At 44.1% G+C, this 18563-nt stretch overlaps 1 protein-coding gene across 1 annotated transcript; it reads left to right on the top strand.

The window, feature by feature from the left end:
• Nucleotides 1–515: 515 nt before the first annotated feature.
• Nucleotides 516–17647, top strand: LOC138783984 (serum paraoxonase/arylesterase 2-like). The gene is made up of 9 exons (XM_069959378.1): nt 516–603; nt 1851–1921; nt 2646–2701; nt 12162–12327; nt 13609–13735; nt 14434–14634; nt 15455–15536; nt 16752–16880; nt 17398–17647. Exons 1-9 carry the CDS (start codon nt 554–556, stop codon nt 17557–17559), a joined length of 1044 nt encoding a protein of 347 aa, XP_069815479.1. The 5' UTR covers nt 516–553; the 3' UTR covers nt 17560–17647.
• The last annotated feature ends 916 nt before the right edge of the window (nt 17648–18563 follow it).

The raw sequence follows: 18563 nt of genomic DNA, 5'->3' as shown, positions 1-18563 counted from the left end.
CTTTTTAAGCTTTTCCTATGTAAACACAGCAGAGAGGAATCTAGTAGATTGGCCTTTTTCTCTTCCTCCTCCACCATTAGAATAATTATTAGGGTAGGGTACAAACCTTGATACTTGATGCTTACCTTATTCATAGGGTGGGGACATTGCTGTTGGCCTTCATGTAAAAGTAGTTGTAGGGTGGAAATATAAATGCTGATACTTTATTAATAGTTTCTTATGGCATTAATGGGCAAGTAGCTGTAGGGTGGAAAAATTGCTTCTGGAATGTAAAAAATAGTTGTGTGGTGGAATCCCCTGTGCAGGCACTCATGTCAAAGTAGTTGTAGGGTAGAAATATCGCTTATGCTTTAATTCATTGAGGGTGCATTGCTGCCATATAAAGCCAACATCAGTGTGATAGCAGGGGATACAGACTCCTCTTACAGGTATATAGTAACAGGCAGGTTCCGAAGTACAATCGATTTACACAAGCTTTAGCACCCACAGACCCCCCCCCCCCTTCCCATCTATTATAAAGTCCAGCCAAGAAACCAGGGACAGCACTGCAGACATGGGGGCTCTGCGTGTAATAACCTTTATAGGGGCGATCCTGAATTTCTAGTAAGTGCCTTGATTTTTTTTTGTTCTTCATTAACATCAATTTATAGGATTATAATATATATATATATATATATATATATATATATATATATATAGTGATCGGTGTCCTGGATTCCAGCACAGTAAAGCGTCAGTCACTACTATCTGAATTGCATGTTATATACATGACAGAACTGTGCAGGGGGTTGTGGACAGTCCCATGTCTGGGGAGCTTCAAGGAATAGGATCCATTGTAGAAGGGTGAATGTCCACATTTATAGGTCTCAAACTCTATGGTATTATTAGGTACATGTTCTGACACAGAGATCTTACTGTATACAGTCTATACATTGTAATGAGTGATGAAATAGTATACAGTAAGCTCCTCAGCTCCCCCTACTGGTGGCTGCAGGCAGAATTGTATCATGGAGCTGAATGTATATAGAAGAGATATGTGGAGCGCCATAGAAGAAACATAACTCAACATGCTATAAAAGTTAACCAGTACAAAGCATTGGAGCTAAAATAATAGTGTCAAAAGATGGAGATTCCCTTTAAATGAATGTAAGTTTAGGGTCCTATAAACTGGATTGGCACAATACAAAAGATCGTTCTCAGAACTGAGGGTTTGTTACTGTGTCTCAGCTTTAACACAGGAATCACAGGTGCCTAAAAGTCAGCCAGCTATCCCAGACATTGTGCACTATATATAGCAATCACTTAAAGGAATTGTCCAGTATTAGGAAAACACATACTTATAGATCTACTTACGCAGACGCAGTATATTACAATGTACTAATGTAGGGAATTTATTGTGATCAATAATTGCAGCAGAATAACCCAAAGTGATTCCAGCCCAGTGAGGAGAAACTATAATGATTGTATACTATCCCGGACACATGACAGTATTAGGACGTTGTGTAATATGTACAAACCTCTCCACAAACTCTGCAAAGCCGCCCGGGGTGAAGGTGCCTCTAACATTGTGTAACATACTGAGGAGCAAATCATGGATTGTGGCCATAGATGCATCAGAGCCAAAGCCCAGGAGTCCAGGTTCATGGCCGATGTCTGGTCCAGACCAGGACGCCACTGCTCCAGAGCAATGAGGCACCTGCGGCTATTACACAGGATCCATGACTTTTCTATCACAGGTCACTGTTCCATTGGCTTTGATGCAGCAGACTGGCATTGAGTGCTAAAAGTTATTACTTTACCATCAGTCCTTGTAGTTTCGCTTCTCCATTCATGATTTTTTATTTTTGCAGCCATAGAGCCTTCCTCTTCAATGAGGTGCAGCCTGTAGACCTCCCGGGCTGTCAGCTCGTGAAAGGGATGGGTACGTTGTTACATGGCAATAATATCTATGTATTTATTTTGTGTTTTAGGCGTTTTGCGTCATGCTTGGTAAGGGGGTGTAAAAAGGGGGCGTGGTTTGTGAACAAGGGGGTGTGCTTCCGTGCAAACTTAGCATGCTAGAACGTTGACACATTTGGTATAATATAAGCTTTACAATAGTTGGTCTAAACCTGGACCAGATGGACTAAAGATGAACTAAACCAGACAGAGAGGCTGAGCTACATTACATAGTTACATAGTTAATAAGGTTTGAAGAAAAAAAGAGCCTATCAAGTTCAACCTAGAGAAATGACAATTGCCGACAATGACAATGATGACAATTGACGCATAACAGGGAGAAAACTTCATTTGCTATTTATCTGCCCAAGCCTCCAGCTTCTCCAAATCCCTCTACATTGATAAACCTGTCTAGTCTAAGTTTACTGGACAGGAATTAGTTTTAGTAACTCTGTCCCAATGTAAACCATTATGGATCCCAATTTTCTAAATTTACCTGAGCTCCCATAATGCAGGTAGTTTTACCTACATGAGATCACACTGCAGTGTCTAATGCAAAGACTACATGTGCCGCCCCAAACTGCAAAACACCAGCTCAGGCTTTATACAATAAGAAAAGCTGGCAGATTCCAGCCTTTAGAATAGTGATTGCAGCTCTGAAGTATAGAATCTATTTAATCCTCATGTTTTATTCTTCTCCTTCACAGAGGTCGGGTCTGAGGATATTGATGTTCTTCCTAATGGTTTGGCCTTTATAAGCACAGTGAGTATTTGCCGTTTCTGGATAAATGTCATTAAGAATGACTTCAGCAAATAGAGGGAAGACATCAGCTTCACAGCATGCATATCACTTGCCAAATTTTGAAATACACCATCTACTCCTCTTAGCTATGCTATGATATAGTGTAGTGACAGTGAGGTGGACCGGGCAGACTGGCGATGCGCTGGGGGATGAGTTAGAGTACATTACTACAGATGACATGTCAGGGGAGAAGGGGGTTATTGATGCACTGGCTCTGCAAGGTGCTATGTGAGCAGAAAGTGAGACAGCTAAACTATCACAGCAAGAGAGAGGTTTACTTTATATATATGCAGCTCTGGTCTAAGCCCTAAAGTCTTTAACTGCTACTGGTGAAACCAACACAAAGGAGAGCTACCCAGAATTTTATAGTTGGTTAGAAATAAGTGGGAAGTTTTTATTTGCCTTTTGGGCACAGTGTGGACCCCCTGCAGGAGGCAGACAGGCTTGGTTTGCATGCACAAGGTCTGAGCTTCCTCCTGCACATGGCACTAGCTAAGCCCCGCCCCACTTCCTGTGTTCTAGCTTGGTATCTCTTTTACTAGAGCCTGTTAGGCAGTAAACAGCAAATTCAGTAAAAGGTTCACCCCTAGTTGCTGAAGCTTTAAAAACATTTAAGGGGAAGAATTAACCCTTTTAAAGAGAATAAACTAGTTTTTTCATCAGATGAGGATACGTTGTGTGAAAAGTTAGTGTCCATTTAAAGGATTACCACAAATTACATCTGTGGCATATACATCACTCCCCAAACCATCAAGACCTCATGTAGGGAAATAATCACCCAAATAGGCTCCAGGATTACTGGGTGGATCAGAGGTGGAGCCTAACATGTTCCTTCACATGTATCACTTCTCAGCTGACAGCAGGACTAGCTATATACAATGTATCAGTATAGGGTCCAGGCTGTAGAGCTCACAGAGCATTGTCTACACTGGATACAGCTGAGAGCAGGACTAGCTATGTACAATGTATCAGTCTGGAGTCCAGGCTGTAGAGCTCACAGAGCATTGTCTAAGACTGGATACAATTGTATTACTTCTCAGCTGAGGGCAGAATAATAACAACCTGTCTGTATACATCTTTATTAGTGATGAGCAAGTACTAAAATGCTCGGGTGCTCGTTACTCAAAACGAATATCTCCCGATACTCGAGTGCTCGTTTCGAGTAACGAACCCCATTGAAGTCAATGGGAGACTCAAGCTTTTTTGCAGGGGACCCAAGTTCGGTAGGGGGGAGGTCGTGTGAAAACCTGTCAACCTCAGAAAATGGATGGAAACACCACGGAAATGGACAGGAAACAGCAGGGGCAGCATATATGCACGCCTCTGAGGCTGCCTAATGGCACCATTATGCCTAAGTCTGTGCAACAGCCTGGTTAAAACAGAGGTAGGCATATGGACCACCCAAAAACTCAGCCTGACACAGCATGGCAGTGAGAACACAGGGAACAATTAAAACAGAGGTAGCATATGAAGAAACACCCCAAAATTTAGCCTTACACAGCATGGCGGTAAGGACAGAGTGAACAAGGTAGAAGCGGTAGCCAGTGAGCCTTCCAAAAAATATACCAGACCTAGCATGGCAGTGAGCACACAGAGAACCATTAAAAATGAGTAAGGAAGCAAGTGAGTCCACCCAAAAATTAAGCCAGACACAGCATTACAAGTGAGTGAGGAAGCAACTGAACCTCCACAAAATTAGGCCAGACACTGCAGCGCATTGAGCACACAGAGAACCATTAAAAGTGAGTGAGGAAGCAAGTGAGCCCACCCAAAAATTGGAGTGAGTCCAGGGACTGGGATATTTAGTGGACACGAACCCGGGTGCTGACAGCTAACTGGCTAGGCCAGCTGTCAGTCGCCACTCACCATCAAGGGTACACTTGATACCTCTTGACCAGGGGTGGTAAGGCCCAGGCCACGGCTAGACCAAAAAAATAAAATAAAACAGCTAGCCGGTTGGCGGGGCGCGATCAGCAGGCCCCCGGCAACCAGTTTAGCTCCTCCGCAGACGTAGTGTGACGTCAGGCAGTGAGGACACATAGAACAATACAGTCTTCTTAAGAGGCCCTGGAATTTAAGAACACGGGGAACCATTAAAACAGAGGTAGCATATCATGAACCAGCCAAAAATTCAGCCTGACACAGCATGGCGGTGAGGACAGAGTGAACAAGGTAGAAGCGGTAGCCAGTCAGCCTCCCCAAAATTAGGCCAGACACAGCATGGCACTGAACACACAGAGAACCATTACAAGTGAGTGAGGAAGCAACTGAGCCTCCCCAAAATTAGGCCAGACACTGCAGTGTATTGAACACACAGAGAACCATTACAAGTGAGTGAGGAAGCAAGTGAGCCTCCCAAAAATTAGGCCAGACACAGCATGGCAGTGAGGACACAGAGAACCATTACAAGTGAGTGAGGAAGCAACTGAACCTCCACAAAATTAGGCCAGACACTGCAGCGCATTGAGCACACAGAGAACCATTAAAAGTGAGTGAGGAAGCAAGTGAGCCCACCCAAAAATTGGAGTGAGTCCAGGGACTGGGATATTTAGTGGACACGAACCCGGGTGCTGACAGCTAACTGGCTAGGCCAGCTGTCAGTCACCACTAACCATCAAGGGTACACTTGATACCTCTTGACAAGGGGTGGTAAGGCCCAGGCCACGGCTAGACCAAAAAAATAAAATAAAACAGCTAGCCGGTTGGCGGGGCGCGATCAGCAGGCCCCCGGCAACCAGTTTAGCTCCTCCGCAGACGTAGTGTGACGTCAGGCAGTGAGGACACATAGAACAGTACAGTCTTCTTAAGAGGCCCTGGAATTTAAGAACACGGGGAACCATTAAAACAGAGGTAGCATATCATGAACCAGCCAAAAATTCAGCCTGACACAGCATGGCGGTGAGGACAGAGTGAACAAGGTAGAAGCGGTAGCCAGTCAGCCTCCCCAAAATTAGGCCAGACACAGCATGGCACTGAACACACAGAGAACCATTACAAGTGAGTGAGGAAGCAACTGAGCCTCCCCAAAATTAGGCCAGACACTGCAGTGTATTGAACACACAGAGAACCATTACAAGTGAGTGAGGAAGCAAGTGAGCCTCCCAAAAATTAGGCCAGACACAGCATGGCAGTGAGGACACAGAGAACCATTACAAGTGAGTGAGGAAGCAACTGAACCTCCACAAAATTAGGCCAGACACTGCAGCGCATTGAGCACACAGAGAACCATTAAAAGTGAGTGAGGAAGCAAGTGAGCCCACCCAAAAATTGGAGTGAGTCCAGGGACTGGGATATTTAGTGGACACGAACCCGGGTGCTGACAGCTAGCTGGCTAGGCCAGCTGTCAGTCACCACTAACCATCAAGGGTACACTTGATGCCTCTCGACCAGGGGTGGTAAAGCCCAGGCCACGGCTAGACCAAAAAAATAAACTAAAACAGCTAGCCGGTTGGCAGGGGGCGCGATCAGCGGGCCCCCGGCAACCAGTCCAGCTCCTCCGCAGACATAGTGTGACGTCAGGCAGTGAGGACACATAGAACAATACAGTCTTCTTAAGAGGCCCTGGAATTTAAGAACACGGGGAACCATTAAAACAGAGGTAGCATATCATGAACCAGCCAAAAATTCAGCCTGACACAGCATGGCGGTGAGGACAGAGTGAACAAGGTAGAAGCGGTAGCCAGTCAGCCTCCCCAAAATTAGGACAGACACAGCATGGCATTGGACACACAGAGAACCATTACAAGTGAGTGAGGAAGCAACTGAGCCTCCCTAAAATTAGGCCAGACACTGCAGGGTATTGAACACACAGAGAACCATTACAAGTGAGTGAGGAAGCAAGTGAGCCTCCCAAAAATTAGACCAGACACAGCATGGCAGTGAGGACACAAAGAACCATTACAAGTAAGTGAGGAAGCAACTGAACCTCCACAAAATTAGGCCAGACACTGCAGCACATTGAGCACACAGAGAACCATTACAAGTAAGTGAGGAAGCAAGTGAGCCCACCAAAAAATTGGAGTGAGTCCAGGGGCTGGGATATGTAGTGGACATGAACCCGGGTGTTGACAGCTAACTGGCTAGGCCAGCTGTCAGTCACCACTGACCATCAAGGGTACACTTGATGCCTCTCGACCGGGGTGGTGAGGCCCCGGCCACGGCTTGACCAAAAAAATAAAATAAAACAGCTGGCTGGTTGGTGGGGGCGCAATCAGCGGGCCCCAGGCAACCAGTCCCGCTCCTCCACAGACGTAGTGTGACGTCAGAGCATGGCAGTGAGGACACAGAGAACAATACAGTCTTTTTAAGAGGCCCCAGAATTTGAACGAATACACTTTCAATCCTTTAAAGAGTCTCTAAGAAACGGCAAGTGCGTAAGCCTGTGTATTAAAAAGACCTGGTCAATCCTGCCTTCAAAAGGCTAGATTTAGCCTCACACCCTCATGCAGTTGTGCGTGATAGGCATCTCTTTGGAGGTAGGGACAAAGAATAACAATACAGTCTTCTTAAGAGGCCTCGAGCTAAAAAATGAAAGGACGGCAGAGAACACCCGCAAGTTGACATTCACAGATTATATGGTACGAAATGGACAACACAAGGATGCTAAATTAGGATCCACCATTATCACTGTCTGTTCCTTTAAACAGTGGCGTGTATCTTGGAGATACAATAGATGACCAGATTTGCCCTGCAAAATTGCACTTGAATTGAAGTCGATTTGATTTTAAAATTTAAATTGAAGGTTAGAAAATAAAAAACATGAAGTGGCTATTACCGGCCTTTAGATGAGACAGGCGTGGAACCTCACAAAAATTAGGCCTAACACAGTAGAGTAAGAATAAAAAAAAATAATAATAAAACAGCTGGCTGGGCCCCCGGCAACCAGTCCCACTCCTCAGCAGACGTAGTGTGACGTCAGAGCATGGCAGTGAGGACACAGAGTTTAATTAAAGCAGAGTTACCATTTGAATCAACCCAAAATTTTGCCTGACACAGCATGGCGGTGAGAACACATGGAACCATTCAAACACCGATAGCATATGGATCACCCAAAAACTTAGCCTGACACCACAGACCCAGACCAAGACAATACAATTATGGCTAGATTTAGCCTCACACCCACATGCAGTTGTGCGTGAGAGGCATATCTTTGGAGGTAGGGACGAAGAATAACAATACAGTTTTCTTAAGAGGCCCCGGAATTTGATTTGAATGAATGAAAACACTTTCAATCCTTGCGGTTCAGGGAAGAAAAAGAGTGCTGCACCTCACACCTATGGCTGATACTAGTGCCCCTAGGCTAAATAAAAAACACATCAGAATTTTGTGTATGAATTGATCAAGCCATACTGCCCCATGTACCATCGTGCAGGTATCTGATACACATGGGTCCCTACACTAAGTCCACACCGTGCCAGTCAGTGGCCACCAACCCCGCAGGCGTGCACAGTCAGGGAACGGGGCCATGGGACGGCCCTGCGACCCCCATGCCACAGGACCAGACCCAAAAACACCACACCGGAACCCGGCCAGCACCGCCGGCGGAGAAGGCCGCCCCCAAACAGCACAAGTCTGGATGAGGTATTGCGCTCACCATAGCTGCTGCAGACAGAATGGGAAAAGACAGGAGGGATTAAAACCATGTGCACTCAGGTGTCTCCTGCTAATTGCGGTCATGTGGGTCTCACCAGGAGGAGTGCAAAACACGGAGAAAAGAGATAAACAAAATGCGGTTCAGGGAAGAAAAAGAGTGCTGCACCTCACACCTATGGCTGATACTAGTGCCCCTAGGCTAAATAAAAAACACATCAGAATTTTGTGTATGAATTGATCAAGCCATACTGCCCCATGTACCATCGTGCAGGTATCTGATACACATGGGTCCCTACACTAAGTCCACACCGTGCCAGTCAGTGGCCACCAACCCTGCAGGCGTGCACAGTCAGGGAACGGGGGCCATGGGACGGCCCTGCGACCCCGTGGTACATGAGGCAATATGGTTTGGCCAAATTATATACTAACTTCTGATGTTGGTTTTAAATGTAGCTGAACAAGCTTTCGTGTCAGCCATGGGTGCGATGTGCAGCCATTTCTGTCTTTTTGGCTTGTGCATATTTTATGTATTCTGTCCCTTTTTTCATTGTGGCTAGCACTCGTGCTGTGTAAGACCCATGTGATCCAAATTAGCAGGAAGCACCTGTGTACATAAGGGGAGGATCTCCTAGTATTTTCCCATTCTACCTGCAGAGGAATGGAGAGAGGTAACAGCTTGTTCACACTTGTGTTGCTTGGCGTCCACTTTTTCCGCCGGTGGCGCCTGCGGGGTTTGGGGTGCCCTTTTGGGTCTGGTCCTGTGACAATGGGGTTGCAGGGCCATTCCGTGGCCCCTCTTCTCTGCTTGCGCACGTTTTGCGGGGATTGTGGTCGCTGACCGGCACAGTGACGATGTTTGGTTAGGGACTCATGTGTATCAGAAGACCTGCACGTGGTACATGAGGCAATATGGTTTGGCCAAATTATATACTAACTTCTGATGTTGGTTTTAAATGTAGCTGAGCAAGCTTTCGTGTCAGCCATGGGTGCGATGTGCAGCCATTTCTGTCTTTTTGACTTTCAATCCTTTAAAGAGTCTCTAAGAGAGGGCAAGTGTCTATTAAAAAGACCTGGTCAATCCTGCCTTCGAAAAGGCTACAACATCCAAGGAAGGTAGACGGTACTGTTGAAAGGCCCAGTCAATCCCGCCTTCAAAAAGGCTACTACAACATCCAAAGAAGGATAGAAGCTACTGGTGAAAGGCCTGGCCAATCCTGCCTTCAAAACGGCTACAACTTCCAAAAAAGGTAGAAGGTACTGGTGAAAGGATGGCAGAGGACACCCCTAAGATAAGATTACATCCACAGATAATATGGTTCAAATGGACAAGACAAGGAAGGTAAATTGAATTTGACTATGAATTTGACTCTAGCAGTTGGGGTAACATTCCCTGCATGATGTGACTCCCCATTTCTCCCCCCACCGTTGTTTTGAGTTTGAATTTGACTTTGAATTTGACTGTAGCAGTTGGGGTAACATTCCCTGCATGATGTGACTCCCCACTTCTCCCCCCCACCGTTGTTTTGAGTTTGAATTTGACTGTAGCAGTTGGGGTTAGTTTAACTGGTTGACTTGCGGAAATGCGCACATATGCGGTGCACCTTGGTGAGCAAGTCAGCCACATTGGGGTAAGTTTTAAGGAACCGCAGCAACACTAGGTTGAAGACGTGGGCCAGGCTCAGCCTCTTGACAAAGCAAGCAGCGAAACGTGCGTCGAGGCGCACACGGTAATGGGGGTTTCTGACATTGGTCCGGCACAGGGCATATGACTTGGGTCTGTAGTTGGATTTAATATTTGTGTGCCTAATTCTGTTTATCTAACCTGTATATTGCTACCTATCGCTACTTACCTCTATATATAGTTGTTCTACCTCATTGCACTTGCACTTTATTTGTACTTTAGGATATATGGTGAGCTCTGAGGTTGCTCTCTGTATATATATTTTTACAGGTTGTGTGGCACAGCTTATAGATATCTGTATTTTTGTATGATATTATAACTTTTAGGTATTTTCTCAGACCCCATCTATATAAAATATTATTAGTTAAATTAATATTGGACAATTTTACTTATCTAGTCTGTCCTACTTTCCCTGTATATACAGGTACCTAGTCCCCCCTATCCGTATTTTAATGGGTGTTTTTAATTATTATGGATTTTTGTGTTAATAAAATGTATATTTGATATATATCTCTGTATGTTGTTTTTATTATTCTTGTGGGGGTGGAAAATATAGGTGTTAATGGTACATGTGTGAGGCTGCCGAGTTGCAGAGCCGCCACCAGGTTCCGCCCCTTGTCACACGCAACCTAGCTTACTGCTAATTACACACAAACCCGGGATGCCAGTTAAGGCCCAGAAGTAGCCAACATGGAGGCAAGGGCAGGCACACCAGTAGTCAACATGGATGCCAGTAAAGGCCCAGCAGTAGTCAACATGGATGCCAGTGAAGGCCCAGCAATAGCCAACATGGAGGCAAGGACAGGCACAGCAGTAGTCAACATGGATGTCCATTACTGGTCTGGTCAATCCTGCCTTAAAAACGGCTACAACATTGAAAAAAAGGTAGAAGGTACTGGTGAAAGAATGGCATAGGACACCCGTAAGATAAGATGACATCCACAGATAATATGGTTTGAAATGGACAAGACAAGGAAGGTAAGGGCAGGCACAGCAGTAGTCAACATGGATGCCAGTAAAGGCCCAGCAGTAGTCAATATGGATGCCAGTGAAGGCCCTGTAGTAGCCAAAATGGGGGCAAGGGCAGGCACAGCAGTAGTCAACATGGATGCCAGTAAAGGGCCAGCAGTGGCCAACAAGTAGCCTTCTACCCCCAGCACCCTTTCGATTTTCAATTTGACTGCAGCAGTTGGGGTAACATTCCCTGCATAATGTGACTCACCACCTCTCCCCCACCTCTACAGTTTAGTACCCACTAGTTTAGGGGGGGCTGTACGGTACAATCTGGTAGTGGCTGGACCTAGACACATGCTGGGATACCCCCTTACAATGAGCAGTGAAGTTCTATGCAGGATGTACTACAAGTCCCAGCAATACAGTGTAGTACCCACTAGTTTAGGGGGGGCTGTACAGTACAATCTGGGATTCACCGGAACTAGACACACTCTCTGTCACCCCTATACAATGAGCAGTGAAGTTCTATGCAGGATGTACTACAAATCCCAGCTATACAGTGTAGTACAGCAGGACCACCAGCCCCAAAATCAAAAAGGGGTACACTGAGCACTTCTTAGGGGTCTGTATGCAACACCTAATGTCCCCTTTCTGCCAGCAGCCGGTCACCACAGTGTGCTGGTTAAATTGCGGTAGCAGCACTGCAACTCCCAGCCAGCAGTCTGTAGTAATAGTATTAATAAAAGCTTTTAAGCCCTGAAAAGGTCTGTTTGTTTGTATTGCTAGTATATACCCTGCCTACTGGAACGCTAAATCCTACACTGACACTCTCCCTGACCAGCAGCAGCTCTGTCCCTGATCTCTCACAGCATGCGTCTGAAGCAAGTACTGCCGGCGCCGAGTTTTATATGGCAGGGTCATCTGATCTGGCCAACCAATCGCTGCTATCGACATGTACGGGTCCCACGTCATCGCAGGATGTACCAAAGAGTCTCCTGCATGTTTATTGGCTGAGAAATAGCGCCAAAACTTACAGGAAACGGATGATGAGATTTTCTCGAGTATCGCGAGATGCTCGTCCGAGTAACGAGTACCATCGAGTACCCTAATACTCCATCGAGTACCAAGCTCGGACGAGCATGCTCGCTCATCACTAATCTTTATGTATTTCTACTTTTTCCTTCCAAATTTAAGGGCCTGAAGGTTCCCGGAATAAAGAGCGATGCATCTGAACCTGCAAGAATCCTCCTGTTAGACCTGGAAGATGGCGGCCTCATTCCCTCCCCTCTGAGCTTCAGTGAAGGGTTTGATGCGTCTTCCTTTAACCCCCATGGGCTGAGCACGTACATCGATGAGAAAGGTGAGACCTTCATTATTGGTTCCTTAGAAACAACATGGGGGATCAGAACTGGGGCAAATGGGAAGAGAATAGGGGCCAGTCTGGTTGTAGCTCCTGAGATATAAGAGTTACAGGATCCACCAACACTCTCATGTCTATAGGGACGGTCACTCACTTCCATGGCCGCCACCTTACAAGGTCCTCAGTGGGAAACCAATCAATGGAGCAAATTCCCATCCTGGATTTACAGTGTTTCCTGCAGGTACATGACACGTCCCCTATTCCAGCATATGTGATATATCTGCCCCGTATACCAGGTGCCCCAGTGTGCTCTGTCATCTACACTACATATTCCCATTGATAATAATAGGACATACATTACATGTGTTATATTTGCACTTATTGTGGCCAAAATGCATTCAAAGAGACATTATAGGACGAGGCCTGATATATCCGACATTACACATAGTATCACATATATACCTGGGGATAGGAGGAGAAGAGGAGACGCATCCTGAAGCTCCTGTAGAAAGGTATTGCACCAGGTTCTCCAGCACAGCACATGGTAAAGGTCACTCATAATAAACGTTGATGTCCCAAAGACAAGGCCGAGATCATTATACCACAGGACACAGATCAATGTCACCGAAAACGGCCAATCAAATACTGGAGACCAGCCATGGTAAAGGTGAAGCTTTATGGGTACAAACAGTTTTGTAAATTCTGGTCAATTTCTCCAACAAATATTCTGTTTTCTGTATACAGCTACAATGTAGACCTATGTGTCTCCATGGTTACAGACTATAATAAACTCTGTGTAGTCTGATCCAACAGTCGTGTGTTACTCTAATCCTTGTTATCGGGATCAGGTGAAAAAAGAGATGACAGATGGAATGATACGTTAATACAGGGTCCAACTACACCAGGGTTTGTTTGTAGTCTGTAACCGTGGAGACACATAGATCTGCATAAGGGCTTAATTTTTTTATTAAATGAAGTAGATATCATTGGTCGCACATCTCCTACTGTATCATGTCCCCTTCCGGTATCTCTCAGGTTTTATCATGGAGGTCCAGTTTGGACCATTATTCACCTGAATGTCCTGAACCCCCTCCCCCTCCCCCCCCCCCCCCCATTTCTTCTCACTGATCGATTAATTCAGCGGTGCCAGATCCAACACATGACGAGCACCAGCAGTACCCAACAGCTCCCGTTGACTATATCGATATCCATTGGGTTTCTATCATGGTGTCCATTATTATAGATGTGCACTGTGAGTTTTCTTTGTCCCCCTATTTGCAGATGGTACGGTCTATCTCTTTGTGGTGAATCATCCGGGGCCAATATCCATCATTGAGATTTTCAGATTTGTAAAGGAGGAAAAGTTACTTGTCCATCTGAAGTCGGTTACCCACAAACTTCTGACCAGGTACAGAAAATGTCTTCTTTTTAAAAGGTGAAATGTATAGAAGACCCTTCTGCGAGAACAGACCCCCTAAATGATTGCAGTCTTCAGACTAGAACCTCTAAATTAATACAGATCACTAGGACAGACCCCTAAACTAAATTCAGGCTCCAGACTAGACTCTGCAGATACTCACCTGTCCTTGAACCTCCACCCTGTCCTGCAGACAACAGACCCCTGATCTCCTATAAAACATCTCCAATGTATTCACCTACTATCTACTTCTCTAGCAAGCTCGGTGGTCCTTGTATCTATCTTGTGTTGGTTTTTTGGCTTATCTGATTTCTGTATCTGTATTGTGACTACTTTGGTTTTCTACCTGCCCTGACCTTTTGGCTTTGTGAACCAACTATCCTCTTGAACTCTGCTGTCCTCTTGTTGTGACCTCAGCTTTCTGATACTTCTTTATTGTGAATGTGTCTTGTTTGTGTTTAGTGTGCCGCATACTCTAAGTTAGGGACTGTTGCCAAGTTGTCCACAGCCGCTTAGGACTGATTGTGGCAAGTAGGCAGGGACATTGGGCGGGGATTAGTGCAGGGTCCACTGTTTGTGTCTTCCCTGCCCCTTGTCTGAGTGAGTGGTACCACCAGGTCATAACACTCCTAGCTTCTGTCAGATGTTCTCCGCCTCTTATATTGTCCTCTCCTTTTGTCTTTCTTTAGTGTTAATGATATAGTTGCTGTTGGGCCTGACAGCTTCTACGCCACCATTGATTTTTACTTTTCCAATATATACATGAAATATATGGAATTAATTCTTGGACTGAGATGGACAGGCGTCATCTATTACAGCCCTGGTGATGTCAGAGAAGTAGCCAAAGAATTTCACAGTGCCAATGGAATTACCATTTCCAATGACAAACAGTAAGTGGTCTACTGCTACGTCACTGACTAGATGTTTCTGATAGTCTCCCCATCCTCTGTTACTGTACCTGATAGTGGTCTCTGTCCCATTGCTGTACATGATATTCTCCCCTATCTCTCATTACAGTACCTCATAGTGGTCCCTTCCCCCTGTTGCTGTGATTAATACTTTATACTGTCCCCTTTTGCTCTTCCTGATAGTTTCCTTTATCCCGCATAACTGTACCTATAGTGAACCCTGTTACTGTATCTGATAGTAGTCCCTGTCCCTGTACTTAATAGTCTCCTTTATCTCCTATTGTTGCACCTCATAGTCTCCCTTATGCCTATTACTATACCTAGTTGTCTCTGTTCCCTTTTTCTGTACCTGATACTTTCCATTATCCCCCATTACTGTACATATAGTCACCCCTGTTACTGTACTGGATAGTGGTTCATGTTCCCTGTTGACGTACCTGATCTTCGCTCCTGTTACTGTACCTGATTGTCGCCGCTGTATGTAAAATTTGAAAAAAATTGCTGCCAAACTTCTAAGCCCTATAACATTCTAAAAAAAGATAGGACCTTTACCAAATAATTCTGACACAAAGTGGACATATTGCAAGTGTGAATCATTATCTCATTTGTGTTGCGTGATATATTTGTAACACACAGAGAATTTGAAACCTAGAAAAAGGCAAAGTTTTTCCATTCTTTATGACATTTTAGAGTTTTTCTCAAATATATAGTATTGACCAAAATTTACTACCAACACAAAGTACATATCAGTTCTTACCACAGATACTGCCCATAGGCTTCACTGTTCTACTGTGTCTTGTAGATACATCTATGCTGCAGATCTCACAGCTCATACAATAAATGTCTTTAAAAAGAATGAAGATTGGTCTCTCACCCCAATAAAGGTAAAAATATAGCTTATAGCTCAAAACTATTATCTATCTATCTATCTATCTATCTATCTATCTATCTATCTATCTATCTATCTATCTCCTATCTATCTATCTATCTATCTATTATCTATCTATCTATCTATCTATCTATCTTCTATCTATCTATCTCCTATTATCTATCTATCTATCTATCTATCTATCTATCTATCTATCTATCTATCTCCTATCTATCTATCTATCTATCTATCTATCTATCTATCTATCTATCTATCTATCTCCTATCTATCTATCTATCTATCTCCTATCTATCTCCTATCTATCTCCTATCTATCTATCTATCTATCTATCTCCTATCTATCTATCTATCTATCTATCTATCTTCTATCTATCTATCTATCTATCTATCTATCTATCTATCTATCTCCTATCTATCTCCTATCTATCTATCTATCTATCTATCTATCTATCTATCTATCTATCTATCTATCTCCTATCTATCTCCTATCTATCTATCTCCTATCTATCTATCTATCTATCTATCTCCTATCTATCTATCTATCTATCTATCTCCTATCTATCTATCTATCTATCTATCTACCTATCTATCTCCTATCTATCTCCTATTATCTATCTATCTCCTATCTATCTATCTATCTATCTATCTATCTATCTATCTATCTATCTCCTATCTATCTATCTATCTATCTATCTTCTATCTATCTATCTATCTATCTATCTATCTATCTATCTATCTATCTCCTATCTATCTCCTATCTATCTATCTATCTATCTATCTATCTATCTATCTATCTATCTATCTCCTATCTATCTATCTATCTATCTATCTATCTATCTATCTCCTATCTATCTATCTATCTATCTCCTATCTATCTATCTATCTATCTATCTATCTATCTATCTATCTCCTATCTATCTATCTATCTATCTATCTCTCCTATCTCCTATCTATCTATCTATCTATCTATCTATCTATCTATCTGTCTATCTCCTATCTATCTATCTATCTATCTATCTATCTATCTATCTATCTATCTATCTCCTATCTATCTCCTATTTATCTATCTCCTATCTATCTCCTATTTATCTATCTAGCTATCTATCTATCCGTCTTCTTTCTCATAGTGAGTATAGGTCTCTACAGTAAATGATGGAAGTTTACAGCATTCGTCTTCACAATCTTTTATTTTTTCTTCATTTCTATACAAGTCGGTGGATGTAAATACCCTTGTGGATAATCTGTCTGTGGATCCAGTCACTGGGGATATCTGGACAGGAGGTCATCCAAACTTGTACAAAGTCTTCGTATACAATCCAGAAGACCCCCCTGGTTCAGAGGTCAGTCTATTAGTAATGATATATACTATTACGTAACGACATGGAATCCAGTGGTGGTCACCCAGACACGAAGTCCAACAGTTGCTCAGAAAGACAAGTAAAACACACAGAACACCCCCAAACACCAGTATTGTATAATGTACGAGAGCAGCTCCAGGCAAGGTGTATTGTATTATATTGCAGAACCAACCACAGTACCCCCCCCCCCCCCCGCTGCCACCACAAACCTATATGCAGAGCCCAATAACAAAGCCAGCCCCAGTGTCCCAATAGCAGTGCCAGGTACAGGTGCTCCCATAACAGCCACTATCCCTACCTCAGAGCTCCCCGCAGTGCTGCTCTGTGCTGCCCCCTATGTGTGGTGCAGGAGACAGATGAGGTGATAGCCCTTTTATTCTGTATAGCTAGTAGGATACAGGTATAATACCCCATCACTATGTTATTGTGCCCCATATGGGCTGTATTTGGTCTTTATGCTACTATTAATTGACATTTCTTCTATTATTTTCCATGTCAGGTAATCCGTGTACAGAATATCCACTCAGATAACCCCATCGTCACCAAAGTCTATGCAAACGACGGGTCTGTGATTCAAGCGTCATCCTGTGCATCTGTGTACAAGGGTCAGCTGCTGGTGGGCACAGTATTCCATCGAACCCTGCACTGCCCGCTGCATTGAGGCGTCTTACTTTGTGCATGATGGAACTGGAGACTAATTTGTGAATTCTATTCAGACTATAAACCCAAATAAAATCTTCTACCTAAAACCCAGGCCCTGGCTTAACTACAGCGGAGATGTCTACTCTGTGTGTCTTCCTCCCACGAGAATCTGTGTAAGACACACTTTCTCCAACCAAGTGACTACTTCCTACAGGGGTGTGTACGGGGCCCTGTGAGTGGTGGAGAAGAATGTGTATAAGAAGAGAGAGAGAAAGTGATAGATTAGAGAGAAGGAGTTTCTCCATTGAACAACAAAATACATAATACAGAAGGAGCAGTAACCCTTTGTTCACTACAGCTGTGCAATAAGTAAGAGCTTACATACAAAATACTGACATCTAGTGGTGAAACCAATAAATACCTTCATCACCACCTGCCTTTGAAAAAAGGGCTTTTGCAACAGGTGAATTACAAGAAACATCCATGGTGGGACACCACATATACACCCTTAAAAACAAAGCTGTAAAGGTTCTATGGTATCCATGTATCTCTATAGAGGTGGTGCACTGATAGCTTCATCCTATAGGTCTCATCATTGCCTAAGACCCTACTGCACAGGCCATATCATCTAGACAGATTACAGTGAGCTCCACTGAGAATGCCCTCTGCTGAGAATTAAAGGAAATCTGTCACTAGGTTTATTCCACCTTAAATGAGGGCAGTATAAACTAGTGACAGAAATGCTGAACAGATCTGTGTATTACTTCCATCATTCTGTTCAGCCGTTCTCCTAATATGCAGGAGAAAAAGATTCTTGCCACACCCCTCCCCCCGCCCTCCGGCTGCTAATTGTCAGCTGACTGCCTATACACAGCATGGATAGATAACTGCCAATCAGCAGCTGGTGGGTGGAGTTTTCTGCTTCTCATGAATATCCAGGACTGCTGAGCTCATGCACATAATGGAGAGGACTACCTATTGTCCATGTTATTCAGGAGGAGATCTCTGGATCAGCTGCACAGA

The sequence above is a fragment of the Dendropsophus ebraccatus genome, chromosome 2 (assembly GCF_027789765.1).
Source record: "Dendropsophus ebraccatus isolate aDenEbr1 chromosome 2, aDenEbr1.pat, whole genome shotgun sequence".
Lineage (NCBI taxonomy): Eukaryota > Metazoa > Chordata > Amphibia > Anura > Hylidae > Dendropsophus > Dendropsophus ebraccatus.
Note: the sequence above shows the minus strand (reverse complement) of the source record. Positions and strands in the feature narration are given on the sequence as shown.